Source organism: Schistocerca nitens, chromosome 6 (assembly GCF_023898315.1).
Source record: "Schistocerca nitens isolate TAMUIC-IGC-003100 chromosome 6, iqSchNite1.1, whole genome shotgun sequence".
Classification (NCBI taxonomy): domain Eukaryota; kingdom Metazoa; phylum Arthropoda; class Insecta; order Orthoptera; family Acrididae; genus Schistocerca; species Schistocerca nitens.
In genome coordinates this window covers 397,235,854-397,256,654 of record NC_064619.1, presented here as the reverse complement: position 1 = coordinate 397,256,654, position 20,801 = coordinate 397,235,854, and the positions used below count along the sequence as shown (strand labels likewise).

General features: G+C 42.2%; 1 protein-coding gene across 1 annotated transcript in view; it reads right to left on the bottom strand.

The window, feature by feature from the left end:
* Positions 1–20,801, bottom strand: part of LOC126263377 (uncharacterized) — a 292,477-nt gene that overhangs the window by 15,581 nt on the left and 256,095 nt on the right. Inside the window, exon 7 of the mRNA XM_049960469.1 lies at positions 13,190–13,329. Coding sequence (XP_049816426.1) covers positions 13,190–13,329 — 140 coding nt within the window. The remainder of the gene's footprint in view (positions 1–13,189; positions 13,330–20,801) is intronic.

Below are 20,801 nucleotides of genomic sequence, written 5' to 3'. Positions count from 1 at the left end.
CGTACGCACTATACCCCAATGTCCTTGGTGAAGAAGCTTTAAGACAGAGGACTGTAACGATCGTGGGACCACGACTCTGGATTGATCATTATCCGAACGCAACAACAAAACACCACGTCGTACAAAAAGTCTCTCCTTGTGAGCAAAAAAACGGCGAACCAAAGGATCTTCGATCCGTGACTTTGACAAGGGCCATTGCGTAGCAACAAAACGCAAAACAGTAGCAAGGACAGGGTCAGCAGCTGTGGCTGTAGCGACACGACGAAAATCAATCGGAAACGATGCGACCACGTCATCGGCTTCCGAATCAATGAACATGCAAGCAAGTTCGGAAGAATCGAATGCTTTATCCTCAGCAACAGGCAAACGGGACAACGCATCAGCGTTTCCGTGCTTAGCAGTGGACCGATACAAGATATCGTAGCGGTACTGCGAGAGAAAAAGCGACCAGCGAATGAATTTCTGCGCCGTACGTGGAGGTACAGGCTTGTTCGGATGAAAAAGCGATGTCAAAGGTTTGTGGTCGGTGATGATGGTAAAGTGACGACCATACAAGAAGTCATGGAACTTGGTAACACCAAACACGAGAGCTAAAGCTTCTTTCTCTATCTGTGAATAATTTCTTTGCGCAGATGAGAGCAATTTGGACGCAAAGGCAATAGGGCGATCATGCGAGCCATCTTTGTGCGCAAGCACAGCACCGATCCCGAAATCCGAGGCATCTACCATCAACAAAAGAGGTTTTCGGGGATCGAATGGCGTAAGGCACGTATGTGAAAGTAACGCCGATTTCAACTGGCGAAAGGCGCGTTCGCATTCCGTCGTCCAGACGAACGGAACACCTTTACGGCGTAAGCGATGAAGCGGAGCTGAAATGGAAGAAGCATTGCGCACAAACTGGTTTGGAATTAATGCTAAAAGAAAGCAGGTGTGGATGCACACCCGACTGGCAGTCTTTTGATGCGATACAAGCCAAGATGCGTGTTTACCACTAAGACGCGCTGGGATTCTTCGTCCACAGGTATTTGCAAGTACGCATCTGCTAGGTCCAATTTTGAAAAATATTTTCCTGGGCACAGTTTGTCAAAAAGATCTTCCGGGCGGGGCAAAGGAAAAGTAGCAGTCACAAGTTGTGGATTCACAGTTGCCTTGAAGTCCACACAAAGTCTCAGTTTTCCGGAAGGTTTTGGCAAAATTACTAAGGGTGAGGCCCAGAGAGAAGCCTGCACACGTTCAATTACACCTTGAGATTCTAAATCGTGCAATGTTCTTGCGACCTCATCACGCAATGCGTGGGGAACATTGCGCGCTCTGAAAAATTTCGGTTGCGCGTTGTCTTGCAATTCCAAATGTGCAGCATAGTTCTTAGCGCAACCAAGGCCCGGTGCAAAAATGTCTGCAAATTCTTCACAAAGACTAGAAACACCGGCGGAAGGCACAGTCTGATTCACTGATAGGACCTGATTTACTATAGACAAATTAAACAATTGAAACAATTCTAAACCAAACAAGTTCACTGCACTAGAAGAACGAAGAACGTAAAATGACACAAGTTTCGTTTGTCCCTTGTATGTGGCAAGAAGGCTGCACTGTCCTAACACAGGTATATGCTGTCCTGAGTAACTAGTTAACTTAACATTTGTGGCACGCAATGGCGGTTGGCCCAGTTGTTTGTACGTGACGTGATTAATCAATGAAACTGCAGCTCCGGTATCGAGCTGGAATGGTATCACTTTGCCTGCAAAGTCTAAGTCCACAAAAAGTTTATTGTCCTGTTGACGACAAGAGCGACTGTCACGTGCAATTTGAACTGATACAGGTACAGAAGCACTTGCGACTTTACGGGATTTCCGGCGACGTCGACGCACACTTTTGGTGGGACGAACACAGTCACTGATAGCTAAAGTGTCACTGGACGGGTGGGAATGAACCACATGAATGTCCATGGGTGAAGGTCCACGAGCCTGATTGTCCTGGGTTCGATTCCGGCGCAAAGCAAAGGGCCTGGAATTATTGTGATTGTCTGATCTAAGCTTTTTCCGGCAAACACTTTGAACATGTCCTTTCTTTTGACAGTAAAAGCAAATAGCTTGGCGTGCCGGGCAATTTTCACGCGAATGTCTAGTTGCACACCGCGGGCATGATTTCACTGCAGTTGCTTGCTTACGCGGCGCACGTGTTTGCAAGGTAGGCTGCCGCTGCTGTGCGGACGGGCGCGAGGGCCGTTTAGCGTCCCGTGCAGCGGGCCCGGCGGGCCGATTAATGTGACACACTGCTGGCGAAGTTTCAAATGAGTCCTGAGCAAAGTCAAGTGTGTCTTGCCTATCCAATATGTCTATCACTTGTTGAAGGGAGGGATTTACGAGTTTCAAAATCTGTTCCCGTATGCGAACATCAGAAACGTTCTGTGCTATTGCATCACGCACCATAGTATCTGAATAAGGGAGGCCACAGTCACATTCAAAGGCACACTCCCTAGTAAGTCCTTGCAAAGTTGCTACCCACTCCCGATTAGTCTGACCGGCCGTACGTTTTGTACGAAAGAACGTATACCGTTTTGCAACTACATTTACTGTTTCTTTGAAATAGGCATCTAAAGCAGACAAAAGTTCTTCGTAGGTCAGAGTTGCTACGTCGCGTCGGGGAAACAATTTCACTATCACACGGTAGGTAGACACACCGACACAAGAAAGCAAAAACGGCTGCCGCTCTTTACCTTGAATTCTGTATGCTGCTAGGTGAAAGTTGAACTGGCGAGACCACTCTTGCCAGGTCTCATCGGCCGCCACGTATGGCCGAAAAGGAGGTGCAACAGCGTTTTGTGGCAGCGGTAGCGAAGAAGCGGCGGCTGCCGCATCGTTTTGCAACGCACGTTGACCCTGGACGAGCTGTCCAAGGGCTTCCAATACCGCCTGCGTCTGCTGATTCTGCAAGCGAAAAAATTCGGACAGTACATCTGGAGATTGTGGCGAAGCCATGACACAAACGAAGTAATACAAACTCTTTTACTCGTCGCCAAATAATGTTGTGTCTATTTCAGAAAGCATAGACACAATGAGGTAGCTAGGTGCACGCTAAACTAACGCAGACGGGCTTGAAGTTCTGGAACATGAGACTTATTAATGAATAAGAAGAAAAGTACATATAGGTTTGTTACTTAACTTTTAATGAGTCCTTGGAATACATCTCTCTTGAATATTAGTACGCTATAAGCACTGATACAAATGGCGCCTTGCTAGGTAGTAGCTATGGATTAAGCTGAAGGCTATTCAATCTGTCTCTCGGCAAATGAGAGGAAGGCTTCGTACGTCTGGTCGCAAGCTATTTCGTCCGTACAACTGGGGCGAGGTCTATTCCGTGTCTTGTGACCTGCCATGTGGTGGCGCTAGGTTTGCGATTATACAGTGGCGACACGCGGGTCCGACATGTACTACAGGACCGCGGCCGATTTAAGTTACCACCTAGCAAGTGTGGTGTCTGGCGGTGACACCACAGTTTGACTTATGTTCCTATCAACATACTGAATGGAACCTTCCACGTCAAATATCTCAGAAATGAGAATAAATTAAAATGTGAACTCAACTGGATTACAAAATTTTGCAATATAAACTCCAATTCGCTTGCGCAGCCGGTTGTGCTTCATTAGCTCTGGTGGCCCACATACCAGATTCTGTCTTCCTCTAAACTAAAACTCTTCAAGGACAAGACAAAAAAAGGGCGCTACCATGCACTCCCAATTGGTATAACATCTATCACATTCCCATTCCGTAACCATTTGGTTGAAATGAACAGAGCTCTACACTAAAATGCAAACCGAAATAAAATATAAAACTCATTCCAGTGATGCATACGACCAGTGGTTTCGTCATGGTTCCCATACTTCTTGGGAAACTGTGTCACAAAACATCTCTGAAATCAAATATTATTGAGCGTGACGATACCTGATTATCAGTTTGTATTACAAGCATGTACAGGCATTCTAATACTTCAAATAACAAGCTGGTTTACTCTGAACACTGAATCTATATGTGCATACCAGCAAAAATTACTAGTAGGATACTACGACAAAGCTAATTTGTCTGAACGTAGAAAATATCGTAGCAAAGTAGTTGTGTTGATTACTGAACTAGTCAAAAAGTTTTGAATAGTTATTGTGTTAAGCATCCATGATCTAAGGTTTGGGTCTTTCATTAGTAATGAAAACGTCTTCCAGCCCGGGTTCGAATAAATCCACTTCTTAAATTTGGAAAAATAACCAGCACTGGCGGCCGAAGACCTCTGGTACAAGAAGTCACCCTTATTCTGCCAACACCCTTGTCAGAGGGGACACTATCTTGCCATTGAAATGGGAAACTCCACCTAAAAGGCGGAAGAATCAGCAATGAACAGCGGTATGAGGGTGCAGAAGGCCACGGAAACCACTGCCTTAAACACACGTAATGTTAGCCACAGAACATGTGGTCTGCAATTGAGAAAGTGTCATGATTATCTCTACTTTGGCAAATGATTCAGGATTAGTCCCCCAGTCGGATCTGAGGGATAAGAAAGCCAAGAGAGAGGTGACCATGAGAAAAAGGTTGAATAACGAACGAAAGGATAACTTCCAACGACTCGGGGAGTGGAATGTAAGAAGCTTGAACGTGGTACAGAAACTCGAAAATCTGTTAAGATCAATGCAATGGGTTCAATCTAGATGTAGTTGGGGTCAGTAAAGTGAAATGGAGAGAAGACTTGGATATCTGGTCAGATGAGCACAGGGTAATATCAGCAGCAGCAAAAATAGTATAACAGAAGCAGGATTCGTTATGACTAGGAAGATGGGGCAGAGAGTGTGTTACTGTAACCAGTTCAGTGATAGAGCTGTTCTTATCAGAATCGATAGCAAATCAACACCTGCAACGATAGTTCGGGTATACATGCCGAGTCGAATGCTGAAGATGAAGTGATAGAAAGAGTATATGAGGATATTAAACGGAAAATGCAGTACGTAAAGGGATCTGAAAATGTCGTAGCCATAGCCGATTGGAATGCCGTTGAAGAGGAAGGAGTAGGAGAAAGAATTGCGGAAAATTATTCACTTGGTACTAAGATAGAGAGGAGAAAGGCTAATTCAGTTCTGCAATAACTTTCAGCTGATAATAGGCAATATTCTGTTTAAGAATCACAAGAGGAGGAGACGTACTTGGAAATTCCCAGATACTAGAGGAAGATTTTAGTTAGATTACATTATGATCATGCAGAGATTCCGAAATAAGATTCTGGATTTTTAGGTGTAAGTTGTGTAATAAATTCCAGCTGCCAACTGCCTTGCCACAGTGGTAGCACCGGTACTCTTGAGATCACAGAAGTCAAGCAATGTCGATCTTAGCTTACACTTGTATGGGTAACGGTCCGATCTTCCGAACGCTGTTTGCAAGTGGGGTGCACTCATTCCTTGTGAAGCAAACTGAGGAGCCACTTGACCAAGAAGTAGCAGCTCTGGTCACGAAAACTGACAACGGCCGGGAGAGCACTGTTCTGACCAGACGACCCTCCATATCCGCATCCAGTGATGCCTTTAGGTTGCGGCTGACACGACGGTAGATCAGTAACGTTAGGATTTTCCGAGACCTGTTCGGAAGGAGTTTATAGTTTTAATAAATTTCAGCTAATAATAGCGAATAATCTGTTCTAGAATCAAAAGGTGAGGAAGTATACTCGGAAGAAGCTGGAAGATACAGGAAGATTCTAGTCAGATTACATCATCGTCAGACAGAGATCTCGAAATCAGATACTGGACTGTAAGGTGCACCAAGGAAGTTATACACTCGGATGCCAATTAACTAATGACGAAGAGTAGGCTGAAGTTTAAGAGGTCGGTCAGGACGAAGCAATACGCAAAGCAGTGGATTACAGAATTACTAAGGAATGAGGAGATACTCTTGAATTCTGGAAGTCTATAGATACCGCCATAATGGCTCAGAGCACTATGGGACTCAACATCTGAGGTCATCAGTCTCCTAGAACTACATAAACCTAACTACCCTATGGACATCACACACATCCATGCCCGAGGCAGGATTCGCACCTGCGACCGTTGCGGCTGCGAGGTTCCAGACTGAAGTACCTAGAACCGCTCGGCCACTGCGGCCGACCCGTCATAATGAGTAGGTCAGTAGGCAGAACAGTTGAAGAAAAACGGACATCTCTAAAAAGGGCAGAAACAGATGTTGGAATGAGAAGGTAACACCGAAGATACCACTGAAATGGAATTTATTGTACCGTTTCATATTTTCTCATTACATTTCCGGTACAAGAGAATTAATAGCGAGAGTGTTTTTACTCTGCAGAAATAAATCAGTCGGTGACAAGCAGGAGAGGATGGACCAAACGGCATTTGTTTATTTATTAATTTAGTGTGTGCCACGTTTTCCTGCAGCCTTTCCATTATGCGACCTCAGTGGTGTAAGTGAGAAATCATGTGAAGGAGCAGAATGCTTTAGTTAGAGGTTGTAGCATCGCATGAGTAGAGTGGTTATGTGGTAGGGTAGTACCAACCCCAAAGCGTGAACAAGTTCGGCAAAGATCAAGTGTGCAGATCAGGTCAGATAGGTCGCGGAGGAACGAGTATTTTCTCCGTCAGGTTGACGAACCACCCTCTCCACCCCCGCTTTTGAACGTGCAACGATTAGGCGACGTGGCCCACAGAAACTTATTCCTGGGTAGCGGCGCTGTGCAGACGATGAGGACTTAACACTCGATTTCATGGTAATATTACCAAAGTAATTAGAATGTTTCAAATCTGTTATTAACTAAGGTCCAGACGTTGATACCAAGTGTGGCAGTACCGCAAAACCTCCATAAAGGAGTTTATTTTCGAAATTTTATTAAATTTCAGTAAGAACTTTGCGTTTGTGCTTGGTGGGCACGCACCATGAGCCTGATGCTCACGATCGTATTATTGCTCTGAGCGTAGTAGAAGCTAATTCATTTAATGTATTTTAATGTGTTGTTTCTTTCACTGTGATATTTTGGGGGATATTTTTGATTTTTCATATGTTTTCTTTGTGTACTTAGTTTCCCGCCATGTAGTCGGTTGGAGCAACCGCCACAATAGTAAAGTGTAGTTTCGTTCCAAAAAACATACAGTAACTTCACTACAGTTTCGGGTTGCTCAATTCCAAAATAGTAAATTTGTGCGGAGAATTGAAAAACTGAATCATGAAATGTTCGTGTATTCTCTTTAGCGCGGAACTCTGTTAACGGTCATTAATAGGAAGGTGGTCCACATCAATAGATACAAGGTACGAGTAAATAATTCCATGATAGTGTATGAGTGGAACACACGACATAAATAATCTTGTTTGTCAGAATTTTTGCATTTCTCTTGACTACCCCAACTTGGCCACGTGTGTGAACTAGCGTCAAGGTGATAATCAGTAAATGCTTCTTGTGGCCCCCATAACTATTTGATATGTTTATAATGAAGTGCGTTACATAAAATATACACGTTAAACTCTTGTATCTGTGAAAAGGTCCGATTTTAATACCTGTTGATGAAATGGGGACTTGAATAATTTTTCCCGCTGTTTGATAGTAAATGTTTCATGTGCCCCGTAACTACTTTGATTTAAATACAATGGGAAGAGTATTGTATCGCAGAAGTTTGCGATTTTATTGACAATTATTCAGTTGGGATGGAGACTTGCCTCCCCCCGTCGGAGTCCTCTCTCGGGCATGGGTGTGTGTGTCGTCCTCAGCGTAACTTAGTTTAAGTTACATAAAGCAGTGTATAAGCTTAGGGACCGATGACCTCAGCAGTTTGGTCCCGTAAGTCTTTACCACAAATTTCCAAATTTCCGAATGGAGACTTGAAAAATTTTCCCTCCACATGATAGTCAGTGTTCTAGCGCCCCCAGCTCAGTACCATGGTGTTGTTCCGGAACGCAGGATTAAAGCAAAATTCCCATCGGAGTCAAGTGGACCACTTGCTACCCTCTCTTCGGTGCACGATCTAATGAAGTTCGAAATATTTAGGCAGATACTCTTCCGCCCTGACCGACTTCTCTTGTAGTATCTTTTGATGAACTTGTTCTGCGTGACTTATAGCAATTAAATGTAATATCATTAGGAGGCATGGGTTTAGGTATAATTGTGTGGCCGAAGTGGCCGCGCGGTTCTGGCGCTGCAGTCTGGAACCGCGAGACCGCTACGGTCGCAGGTTCGAATCCTGCCTCGGGCATGGATGTGTGTGATGTCCCTAGGTTAGTTAGGTTTAACTAGTTCTAAGTTCTAGGGGACTAATGACCTCAGCAGTTGAGTCCCATAGTGCTCAGAGCCATTTTATAATTGTGTGCCTGCAAAAAATTCCACTGAAGTCTGGTCTGCGCTCCCCTCTCGCCTTCGATAATCACATGGTGAATGTAAATCCTGTTTATTAGAGGGACCATTTGTCATTATATATAATATGAGAGCTTCTGCTGTTGGTAAGGATGGCCAGTAACTAGTTCCAATAAATACATGGCAAATTGTAGAAATGCTACAGGTAGTCAATAAATATAAATTAATCGAGATTCTCTACTGCTTCTATCCTCCCATTATCATTAAAAACTTAAATAATAGGTAACATCTAAAGTATACAAACCTCCATAGAAAATAGAAAATAGGAATTGATAAAATATCCCTTAGAGATGACACACAAAGCCTAACAAATTGGTCCCTACCTGAGTAGCATGCTGGGTCAACAAATAAAAATAATTACAGCTCTATGCTCCCTATTAAGCCCTGCATAGGCGCTTTCGGTAGTGATTATAAATGTTGCGTTATCTGTTGCCTTCAATTTTTTATTGGTAAATTAAACCCACCCGCTAACGGTTACTAATCCCCCAGCAGTAATTTACAGGGGATTGTAGTTTCGTGGAGCACGCTAGTTCTGTAAACCAGTACTACAGAGGGTAACTTGCAGAAGCATTAGGACACGATTAGCGACTGTAAATATCCTACCTGGTAGAGTTTTATCAGTACCATCGGTAGGAGGGTATCTTTGCACCATGGGTTAAAGAAGAAATACCCCTGTTGATCGACGAAAGAAGGACGTACAGATTCAGGAAATTCCGGTCTACAGAAACACCAGTCGCTGAGGAATCAAATCAACAGGAAAGTTAAGACGAAATGGCTGCAAGACATATGTGAAGAAATCAAAAACGAAATGATTATCATAAGGAATGACTCAGAATACATTATAGTCGAAACAACGTTTGGTGACATTAAAAGCAAAAAGTAAGAGTGGGTAGGAGGAAAGAGTACACTGAAGGCCTCAATGAGGGGGAGGACTTGTCTGATGTGACTGAAGAAGATACAGGAATCGATAGGGAAGAGATAAGGACTCAATATTAGAATCAGAACATATATGGAAGACTTCAGATCAAATAATTCAGAAGGGATAGACGACACTGAATCAGACCTTCTAAAATCACTGCAGAGAAATGGCAACAAAACAACTATTGAAGTTGATGTGTAGAACGTAAGAGTCTGACTATATACCATCCGTATTTCGGAAAAATATCATTCATACAATTCCGAAGACTAGAGGAGCCAACAACTCTGAGAATCATCATACCATCAGCTGAGCAGCTTATGCATCCAAGTTACTGACAAGAATAATACACAGAGGAATGGAAAAGTAGATTGAGAATCTATTACATGACGATCAGTTTGGTTTTTAGGAACGATAAAGGCACCAGAGAGGCACTTCTGATATTACGGTTGACAATACAAGTAAGACTCAAGAAAGGTCAATATATGTTCATAGGATTTGTCTACCTGGAAAAAGCGTTCGACAATGTCAAATGATGCAAGGTGTTCCAAACTCTGAGAAAAATAACGGTAAGCTATTGGGAGAGACGGGTAATATATATAACATGTACAAGAACCAAGAGGAAACAACAAGAATGGAAGACCAAGAACGAAGACTTCGGATTGAAAAGGGTTTCATACAGGAATGTTATATTTCGGCCCTACTGTTCAATCTGTACGTCGAAGAACAATTGTGCAAATAAAAGAAACTTACAGATTAGGAATTACAATTCGAAGTTAAAGAATGTCAACGATAAGATTCGCTAATGACAATGTTTCCCCGAGTGAAAGTGAAGAAGAATTACATGATCTGCTGAATGTGATGAACAGTCTCATTAGTACAGAAAATAGACTGACATTTGATCTAAAATGGCGAAAGTAATGAGAAGTAGCAGGAAAGAGAACAGTGAGAAACTTAACATCAGAATTGACGTTCACAAATTAAATGAAGGTATTCTACTACCTAAGCACCAAAATAACTAATGACGGAAGGAGCAAGAAGGACATCAAATGTAGACTAACGCTGGCACATAAGGCATTCCTGGCCAAGAGAAATCGACTAGTAGGCCTTAATCTGAGGAAGAAATTTCTGAGAATGTACGTTTGGAGCACAGCATTGCTTGATAGTGGAATATGAATTGAGGGAAAAACAGAAAAGAAGGGAATGGAAGAATTTGAGATGAGTTGCTAGAGATGAATGTTGGAAAGTAGTGGACTGATACGGTAGGGAATGAGGAGGTTCTGCACAGAATCGGAATGGAAAGGAATATATGGAAAACACTGAAAAGAAGAAGGCGCAACACGCTGTGCGGCCGCTCGGTTTAAAGCGCCATGACACGGATTGCACGGCTCCTCCCGCTGGAGGTTTGAGTCCTCCCTCGGGAGTGGGCGTGTCTGTTGTTCTTAGCAGAAGTTAGTTTAAGTAGTGTGTAAGTCTACGCACCAACGACCTCAGCAATTTGGTCAATTCACACACATTTTTTTTTGAAGAAGGGGCGAGATAGTAAGACATCTTGTAAGAGGGTGCTGTAAAGGATAAAAACACAGATTAAAACAGGGATTGGAATACATCCGCCAAATAATAGAGCATGTAGGTTGCAAGTGCTGCTCTGAGATGCAGTGGTGGGCACAGGAGAGGGATTCGTGGAGGGGGATCACCAAACCAGTCAGAATACGGATCACTTAAAAAAACTGTGTTAAGCGTGAAATTTATTGCTGCAGGGTTTTTGAAACTTGTTTTCACATCGAACAACAATTGGATGATTATTACTGTAAATTAACGTGTCATTGAGGATACATAGGCTATTAAGCGTCGACCATAGTTGGCACGAATCTATACATACAGGGTAACAGTAAAATATAAGGGCGTTCGAAAGGAAACGAAGGCATAATTACAGAAACCAGTACCTGTATGTTAGAAGTATTGACCCTGGCTATTGAGACAGTTGTCCCTCTGCGGCACAAGGCAGGTAAAAGGCTGTCGCATGAAATTTTGCCCCTCAGAGCCTTTTTAAGGTGACCAAAAATGGCTGAATCACGAGGAGAGTGGTCCGCACTGTATGGAGGGTGGCCGAGAACCTCCCATTTGAATTTCTGCAGAGTCCCGCGACAGTGTTGGCCGTATGAGGCTTTGCATTGTCATGGAGCAGAGTGGCCCCACGGATGGGATTCCTTGGTCGTTTTGGTTTGATCGCTTGGCGAAGGGTGGTCAAGTTTTGTAAGTAGCGCTGGGCATTCACTGTTGTCCCGTGCTGCAGGAAGTGAATCTGAAGGGGCCCGTCTTGGACAAAGAAGAACGTCAGCATAACCTTTCCGATTCACCTCGGATGATGACATCCAGGTGTACGTGCGGAACTGGTTAACATCACAGCCCCGGGAATTCCATGCGACAGCCATTCAATGCCTTGTGTCACAGTGGGACAAGTGTCGCAACAGCCAGGGTCAATACTTCTAACATACAGGTACTGGTTTCTGTAATTATGCCTCCGGCTCGTTTCTTTTTGAACGCCCATTATATGCGGGTCAAAACGTGTGTACTCCATGTAACACTCGTCCTAATAACAGAAAATGGTAACTAAGTGTTTCGTAGATTACAGTGGATGCGGTTGTAAATACATCTGTTCTGTTTAGTTTTATCGTATTTTTCGAATTATTCTGGGAAAACTGGTTAAAGTACAAAACAACACATGACAGAAACTTCTAGAGATTTACACTAGTTCAAGTATCATAGTTAATGTGCACCTCAACATATTTATTTCAGATACAAGGAAGGTTTCCCTTTTTCTTAACAACGAGTAACAGGGTGGAACTATACAAGAAATTTTAAGCGGCTGTTTTTTATTTTCATCGTTCATGGCTCACAGCTCATGGAATTTATGTACTTTTGCTTTCAGAGAAAACTGAAGATGCTGCAGAATAAATGACGTTACTGCGTGCTGTGACGCTTTACGTCATTAACATCATCACATGCGGTCTTTTCGACGAAAGTGCTCATTAAACTATATCATTTGTTTCGGGAAGGTTAATGATTTTCAAATAATACATCGTTATATGATTGAACCGTTTATTTTCCTTAAAAGTCTGTTGCAAAAGGAAATTCTATAATATCAGCTGGGAAACATTAGTCAAAAGAAGTGAACAATGGTTGACTTTAATTTTGCAAGAGGCATATTTTCCTCGGCTGCTGCCTGGACAGAAACATTACTGCTAGAATTGTACTTATTAAAATACTGGCCAAAAAGAATTTTGCATGAAGTTATCAGTCCTGAAAAGCGAGATATTGCAAGATTTCTTGTGTAGAAGTAACTGCCCAAGTCATCAATATGACATGTGGCATGATTAAATTTGGCAATAGAACCTTCCACTATTCCATTTACATTACAATTCGGGACGTTCAACACTTATCTCCTCTTCCTACCTTCCATTACAATCGGACATCCATAATGGGGACAGAATACAATATTACGAGGTACAGGAACAATAGGCCCAAATGATGTTCACGGATGAATTACGACATACTCGATGCAAATGTGATTCGTATGTATAGAGAAAATGAGCAACATTTGCATGCGCTCTTTGCTGTCGAATGGGGAGAACGTAATCACCACCAGTCAGTTTCATGGCTCATGCGAGCGGGTTTCATTCCGCGGACTACGTACGCGATTATTAGGCATGCAGAAACACGAGGCTGCCACAAGCAAAGCCTTTTCCACTATCAGCGTATAACATTTTGCAATGTTCTTTTTGACCAATTCATGTTATGGTTCAAGATTTTAGATGAGGACATATAAAATTGGTCTAAGGACATAGAAAATAGGTCTGTTTTCCTAAGAAACAGCTACAGTCGGGTAGGTACCGTTTAGAATGTGGACCGCGACGCTCGTCGAAGCCACGCTGCCGACGTCGCAGGTGTAGTTGCCGGAGTGCCTTTTGTGCACTCTGTCGATGCTCAGAGTAGACTGCACGCTGCTCCCGTCTGCAGAGGTCATGTTCGTGCTGCAAGAAAACAGCTCACATAACCATCGTGCTGCAGAGTAGTTAACAGCCTCGAAATGCATGCTTGAACATTAAATGCAGGTGCTAACCAAGCACTAGCGAACTTTGTCAACATCGAAACAACATGGAACTCCATTAGCAGGGACTTGCAGTACCAGGTGGAATTCGAAAAAGACACATACGCCCGTAACTGGAGAATACGGTGCTGAAGCCATAATATCTCTAATATGGCCAGTAGAAGCAGCTCATTTGGTCGAAAGGGTCTTGTTTCACACTGTTTTCAACGTCTGGCCAAGTTTACATCCCAAGAGTGAATCGCTGTGGGGGTTCGGTGGTGATTTGGGCAGACGCATCACGTTATTCAACGGGTCGCGTGGTTATTGCGCAACATACTCATTACTGACAAGGAATATTTGACCATTTTGGCTGATCAGATACATCTCAAGGTACAATATTTGTTCCCCAATTACAATTATGTGTTCCAAGACAACAAGGTCTCCGTTTCCACGGCTCGCATCGGATTAGTTTTGTGAACACGTGGATGAGTTGTCGCATCACGCCTAGCTGCCACAGTCACCAGGTCTCAACATTACTGGGTTCTTGTGGTCCATTTTATAGAGAAAAGGAACGTGATCGCTGTCATTCTCCACCATCGTTACCTGAAATTGTCCCTATTTTCAGGAAGAATAGCATCACATTGCCTTGTTAACCACTTACATTTATCTATTTCAAGACGAATTGAAGCTGCTCTGAATGCAAATGGTTTTCATACAGCGAATTAGGCATGGTAATGTTTTGTGTCTTTAGTGATTCCACAATTTTCTCCCCTCCCCTGTGCATGGAAATTTTTTTCCGATACCCGGATGAACTAAGGCGAAGATTGAAAGTCACTGCAATTACTTGTGGCTTAGAATCTTGTCTAGATTTCTGAGCACATTCTAGACATTTTATCACATTGGGGACGTCATAAAAAATGAGATTCTCCACCGAGCTCGTACCTGGTCATCATTGCAGTACCATCTATATAGCGGACGCCTATGATAGTAAGTGGTACATGTAAGAACGATGAATTGATTGAACTAAGAGAGGATGCTATCAGAATGTTACATTACGTCAGCCAAGTTTGGGGAGCAAGTGCACATGCTTAAGACGTGACATCAGCTTCATTTAAAAGGTAATTCCAGCAATAACTATCTAAAGTACAATAATCTAAAGCACAATAATTTATGATCAATTACTCGGTACATAAAATCCTACGAATATACTTACAAAATGATCACATTGGGCTTGAAAGATAAAATCTAGTGTTAACTGGTTTTCCTGCCCATTATATAGCAAATCCTCCAGTTATAATTGTTGACCAATGTGTGTGTACTTACGTAACCTGTAAGTGATGGATTATATACAAAATATAAGATACAGTGTAAAAAATAATAAATATAAGGCATGTAGTACCAGACGTAATGTAATGATAAAAATTAAATAATGCCTCGTCAGATGTCAGCGGTTGAAGAAAATATAGAGTACTTCTCGCTATGACACTGTTTTCATGAAAACATTGCCTGTGAAGACGGAATGTTTTAATATTAGGGAGATTACACTGGTAATAACAAGAAAACTAATTTAAAGATACAATTTAAATCAGCAGTGTTCCACACTTCTTTGTTTGACTCAATAATCGTTAATGATCTTTGTTCGCTTCCGTCTATTACGACATAAACGTCGGCAGAACTTTGACTGTCTAAAATTCAGGCAAATGCCGGGATGGTTCCTTTGAAAGGGCACGGCCGATTTCCTTCCCCATCCTTCCTTCACCCGAGCTTGCGCTCCGTCTCTAATGACCTCGTTGTCGACGGGACGTTAAACACTAATATCCTCCTCCTTTGACTGTCTAAAAGAAGATTACGGATATTGCACAGTTTCATATTGGAGGAAAAAGAAACAGGGAGTCGGATCCATTCTGTTTTCATCAATTACTCCAATAATTTGATAATTATACGAACTGCATGAACATATATGTACTACTGAGTTGAATGAAAGCAGTGGTCATACACTTGTACCACCAATGTGAAAACTGAACTAACTTTATCGTGGTATACGAAAACGAATCAACAGAATAGAAGCAAGCAACGAGAATCATTGCGTTCTTCGTACACTGGAAAGTATTCTTTTTGATGATGAATGCGAAAATTTCTTATCTACTTAATAAAGAACTATTAATCACTGTCTATGAATAGTGTTCATTTCACTGTCTATGAATAGTAACGAAGGTAAACATGTGCACAGATGTCAAAATACAGCACAAGAAAAGTAATTTCGTATTTGGAAATCTCCAAATAATGCGAAACACGAAAATATTACATTTACTGTAGTGATGCAAAATAAAGCAAACAGCTTCGTGTTTGGTGAAGCGTTTTCAGTTATAGCAGGGGGCAATATTGACATCTAAATTCAAGCAATTCGGATGTGTCTATATATCTCTTTATTGGGTTTTCGCGAAAAGTGCGCCATAGTCATATAGATCATAATCTTTGTCAAATGCTCTCCATCCACGTATTGAGAAAGCAATAAAACAGATAGAAAAGGTCCGTTGCATTTGATCCGTATCTCGCGTAACATTTATATCATTCCAGTGCTTATTTTACGTCAGATACAGATCTTCTTTTGATATCACAGCAAACGCAGATCCGATGGACATTTTTCCGCCCTTATCGTAAGTCTGGATGTCTTTTTAAGGGCTGTAAGTAATTGCTGTTGTTGTCTGTTAAAACATTCCCCGCACAGCAAGTGTACAGTTTTCATTTCACGGACAAAAAAAAGCAGCAAACCGATATGGTTACCGAAGTTTTACTTATTGATCTTCGGATGTATCTACCACATGACTTAATCCTGCAATTGAATTAGTCCTGCAGTTGTACAGCTTCAAATCTCTTAATATATTCCAAATTAATTGACACAAAATGCTACTACTGCGTGATTGTGCCTTACATTTAAGACGAGAACAATTTCAAAACTACTATCGTGGTGCACTTGCTACTATATGCAAAAAAAAGCATTATGCAGTAGTCTCATATGAACGACTATTTTGTATATATTATACTGGCTGTATATACTTAGAATCTGTAACATGCGGACAGATTTTCTATGACAGCCACTTCAGCTACGTGAAGTTGAAACTTACAATTAAGAACAGTGACGATGAAAGTGGGGTAGGATATCATTATGAGAGACAATATTTTGCGACGCTTCTGACTGTTGGGGTCTTTGTTGAACGCCTATTGCAATTAACGTAGCCTGTACAGTTGACTAAACACGACAGACACTGTGTCCTCCTGTTCCTGGCAATTCCTGGATCTTATGATCGTAGATCTATAGACAGGCAAACGAACATCTTAAAAAGGGTGTTTTTTTTTAAAAAAAAAAAAAGAGAGAGAGAGTGATGTGTGCTGGCCCTGTTTTCTACTGGAAGAGCACATTTCGCTGACAATGCAGACAAAAAGTAGAAACAGGTTGGTAACGACATGGATATCTCCTGTAACGTTTAATTGTCTCTTAATCAACAAAAGTAGTCATTGTTTGATTACACATTGTTCACAGTTTTCATCTATTTTGCTGTCTCATGCACTCACGTAGTTTAAGCTCTCGTTGACAATGTCCCAGTACCCAACGTACATCACTGTCACCTGCTAGATGAAAAAGTTAGAATTAGCTCTAACCGTTAAAAACACTACTGTAAATTACTCCTCCCTGCAAATTCGTAGACGGTTTACGCGCTCATGGGATGTATGAGGTCAGAGGCAGTCTTTTACCTAAGTTGTTGTTGTTGTTGTTGTGGTCTTCAGTCCTGAGACTGGTTTGATGCAGCTCTCCATGCTACTCTATCCTGTGCAAGCTTCTTCATCTCCCAGAACCTACTGCAACCTACATCCCTCTGAATCTGCTTAGTGTATTCTTCTCTTGGTCTCCCTCTACGGTTTTTACCCTCCACGCTGCCCTCCAATACTAAATTGGTGATCCCTTGATGCCTCAGAATATGCCCTATCAACCGATCCCTTCTTCTAGTCAAGTTGTGCCACAAACTTCTCCTCTCCCCAGTCCTATTTAATATCTCCTCATTAGTTATGTGATCTACCCCTCTGATCTTCAACATTCTTCTGTAGCACCACATTTCGAAAGCTTCTATTCTCTTCTTGTCAAAACTATTTATCGGCCACGTTTCACTTCCATACGTGGCTACACTCCATACAAATACTTTCAGAAACGACTTCCTGACACTTAAATCTATGCTCGATGTTAACAAATTTCTCTTCTTCAGAAACACTTTCCCTGCCATTGCCTGTCTACATTTTATATCCTCTCTACTTCGACCGTCATCAGTTATTTTGCTCCCTAAATAGCAAAACTCCTTTACTACATTAAGTGTCTCATTTCCTAAGTTAGCGTCAGTAAACGATTGCCGTGATAGCTCTGCCACCTGGATGAAACGTTGGTCCGACTTTATGATTTGATTGTGGTGGAATAGCAGCTCGGGTTTGCAAAATGCTTTGCTGTCCAGAATCAGGATGACGAGCTGCTCCATTCCTTGTGTCATTGGCCCCCAACAGTGATACAATGATAACACATCCTACGTGCTGAGTATATTTCGGAACAATCATTCTAAGATTCATATTTCGTCCTCACTGGGGGATAGTTATTTTGATCAGCCGCGATCATGGACGCCATTATAATAATTCTACGTAATGTACCGTTTAACCACTTTGCTCGAAAGAACATACACTGATGAGCCAAAACATGATCACTGCTTATCGCGAGGTTGTGTGCTGTGGTATGAGAAGTATATGAGCGGAGCAGATATGAATGGAGAATCATTCTAGCGCTGCCAAGTTACTCAAATACTGAAATCCGCCGACTTCTGTGACTTAGACAATATTCAGGTTGTGGTGGCCCAGTGCCTGGTAGCGAGCACCTCGGAAACGGCGAAGCTGGTTGGCTGCTCGCGTGCTACTGTCGTGCGTATCTACGGGAAGTAGCTGAAGAATGCTGAAAGCACGAGTAGGCGACAAGAAGTTGGACGTCCATCCCTCATCGCAGAATATAGGGATAGGAGGCTTGCCCGCTCTATCAAGCACAACAGGCAGCTATCTGTGGCAGATCTGACGGGGTACTGCGCTGGCGTAAGCACAAGTATTTTGGAGCACACCGTTCAGCGCTCAGTCTTGTACACGGTGTTCCCATGTTGATCCAACAACATCGTCAATTATGATTTCAGCGGACACGGGATCATGGAAATTGGACCGCAGATGAATGGAATCGTGTCGCCTGGTTGGATGAACCCCGGCATGGGCTGTTCAGCACAATGAAGCAAATATTTCAGATGACCATTCCGTGCCTTTTACAGCTCCCTTTCTTGCTCAGAGTCCTCATGCACACTTCCGTTGTCCACAAGGATCTAAAAGAATGGCTCTGAGCACTATGGGACTCAACTGCTGTGGTTATCAGTCCCCTAGAACTTAGAACTACTTAAACCTAACTAACCTAAGGACATCACACACATCCATGCCCGAGGCAGGATTCGAACCTGCGACCGTAGCAGTCGCACGGTTCCGGACTGCGCGCCTAGAACCGCGAGACCACCGCGGCCGGCCACAAGGATCTGAATCATCGTCTTCATTGCTTTCTGTCAGCATTCAAGCCTAATATGACTCTCCTTGATTACGTCCATACAGGATTTCCAACCAGTATGCGTTAAAAATACTAATTATTTCATCACTGAGCTGCTCGACACACATTCTTTTACAATATGAATGCGACTTTCTTTGCGTGCTCACATTGAATAGTTAACTTACAGTTTTTGACTTCTGAAATTTTCCCGGCGTGCTGTGGTTACACTTACAGTTACTTACAGTTTTCCACTCACAATGAGAGGTCAGGGATATAATATGTTACGAGCTACTGATGGCCTTGATGTAGATGTCCTGCACATAAAATGTCTCAATTACCGAACACACGCACCACAGCATTAACAACGCAGAAGTCAGAACCTAATTACCCATTAGGTAGTGAGCCATATTTTAATATTATCAAGCAATTGAACGAACATTTCTAGTCAACGGCTGAAAGTGTGGCGGTAGAGTTAAATGTCACCCCGTAAAATGCACTGAAATACAATGTAAATGATTTCTTTCAGGTTTTGAAATTATAAACGTCCTCAGTTCCGTTATTTCATCATTATACCTCTGAAGAAGTTGAGCGTTTAACTTCCTTGTAGCATTTATCCATGTATCGTTCTACATTTGCACATATTTTTCTCTCTGAACGTTATCTTCCACAAGACTCCACGTACGACATTCAATGTGAGTGGTGTTGAGATACGAATGAACAATGTAGCACTACGTTTTGAAATTATGAAGTAACATGTTTGCAGGAATGTACCCTAGTGAGAAACCGAATGAAGTAGTTCTGTTTTAAAAGTTTTGGTCTTGTATTCGAGAGTATGAAGCTCTAGTATCCAAGCAGCCATCCTGATATAAATTTCCATTGATTTCCCTATAATAATTCAGCCAAATGCTGCGCGATCGTTCGTAGTCCAAGAACCGGGACCTGTCCCATCCTTAAACTATTGAATCATATAGACAATAACACGTCATGCTCAATATTCTTATAAAAATGATCCAGAGATAAATGAAATTTCTGCATTTTATTTCCATGTAACATCTGCTGTGGTAACGACGGCTGATGTTTCGAACAGCTCCTTCTGAGGATCAGGATACATTTATAGGGCAGATATTAACGGTGCTGTGGGAGAAGTCTGCATGATTTCCGGTGTATTACTGAATTATTCATTAAATTTGTTCTCTGTAGTCTGGCTATCTTCTCTTCTAAGCATAATACAGCACACAAGAGAATGTATTCAGTAGTGTGGTAATATACCTTTAATACCAAAATGCTGGTCAATGTTAATATAGATAATTCTTTTGTCATCATACCTACAGCAACGTATTACTTTGTGAACAACATATTCGTATTATCAAACAACTGTGCGAACATTTCAAGACAAAGTGTGTAACTATGTCGGTGTAGTTCATTTCCACCCTGAAGAAATGCCGCAAAATGAGTTTCTCATAACCCGCTGATGACATGAAGAGCATTTCTCCCCTTATTCACTGTACCCTAAGGCGTAGCTCGCGAGAATTCTCAGAGCATTAAGCATTTTGCTACTGCAAGAGAAACGTGAAGTCAGTGTATCGGAAAACGATTGAGTGTATCGCACGCCGTTCTAAAGATGGTTTCAGCATCCAGTTACGAAAAAGATAACAGCCACAAGACGTTCCAAAAGGGAAGAAGAGGACAACAATATTTCGTCTGTAGATGAGAGCTAGTAGCTGCTGTTTTGAAAGGTATGCTGTTTGGGGAAAATTAACTACGAGGACTTGTATGTGATACTCGCATGTTTATATTTGTCTCGTCATTAA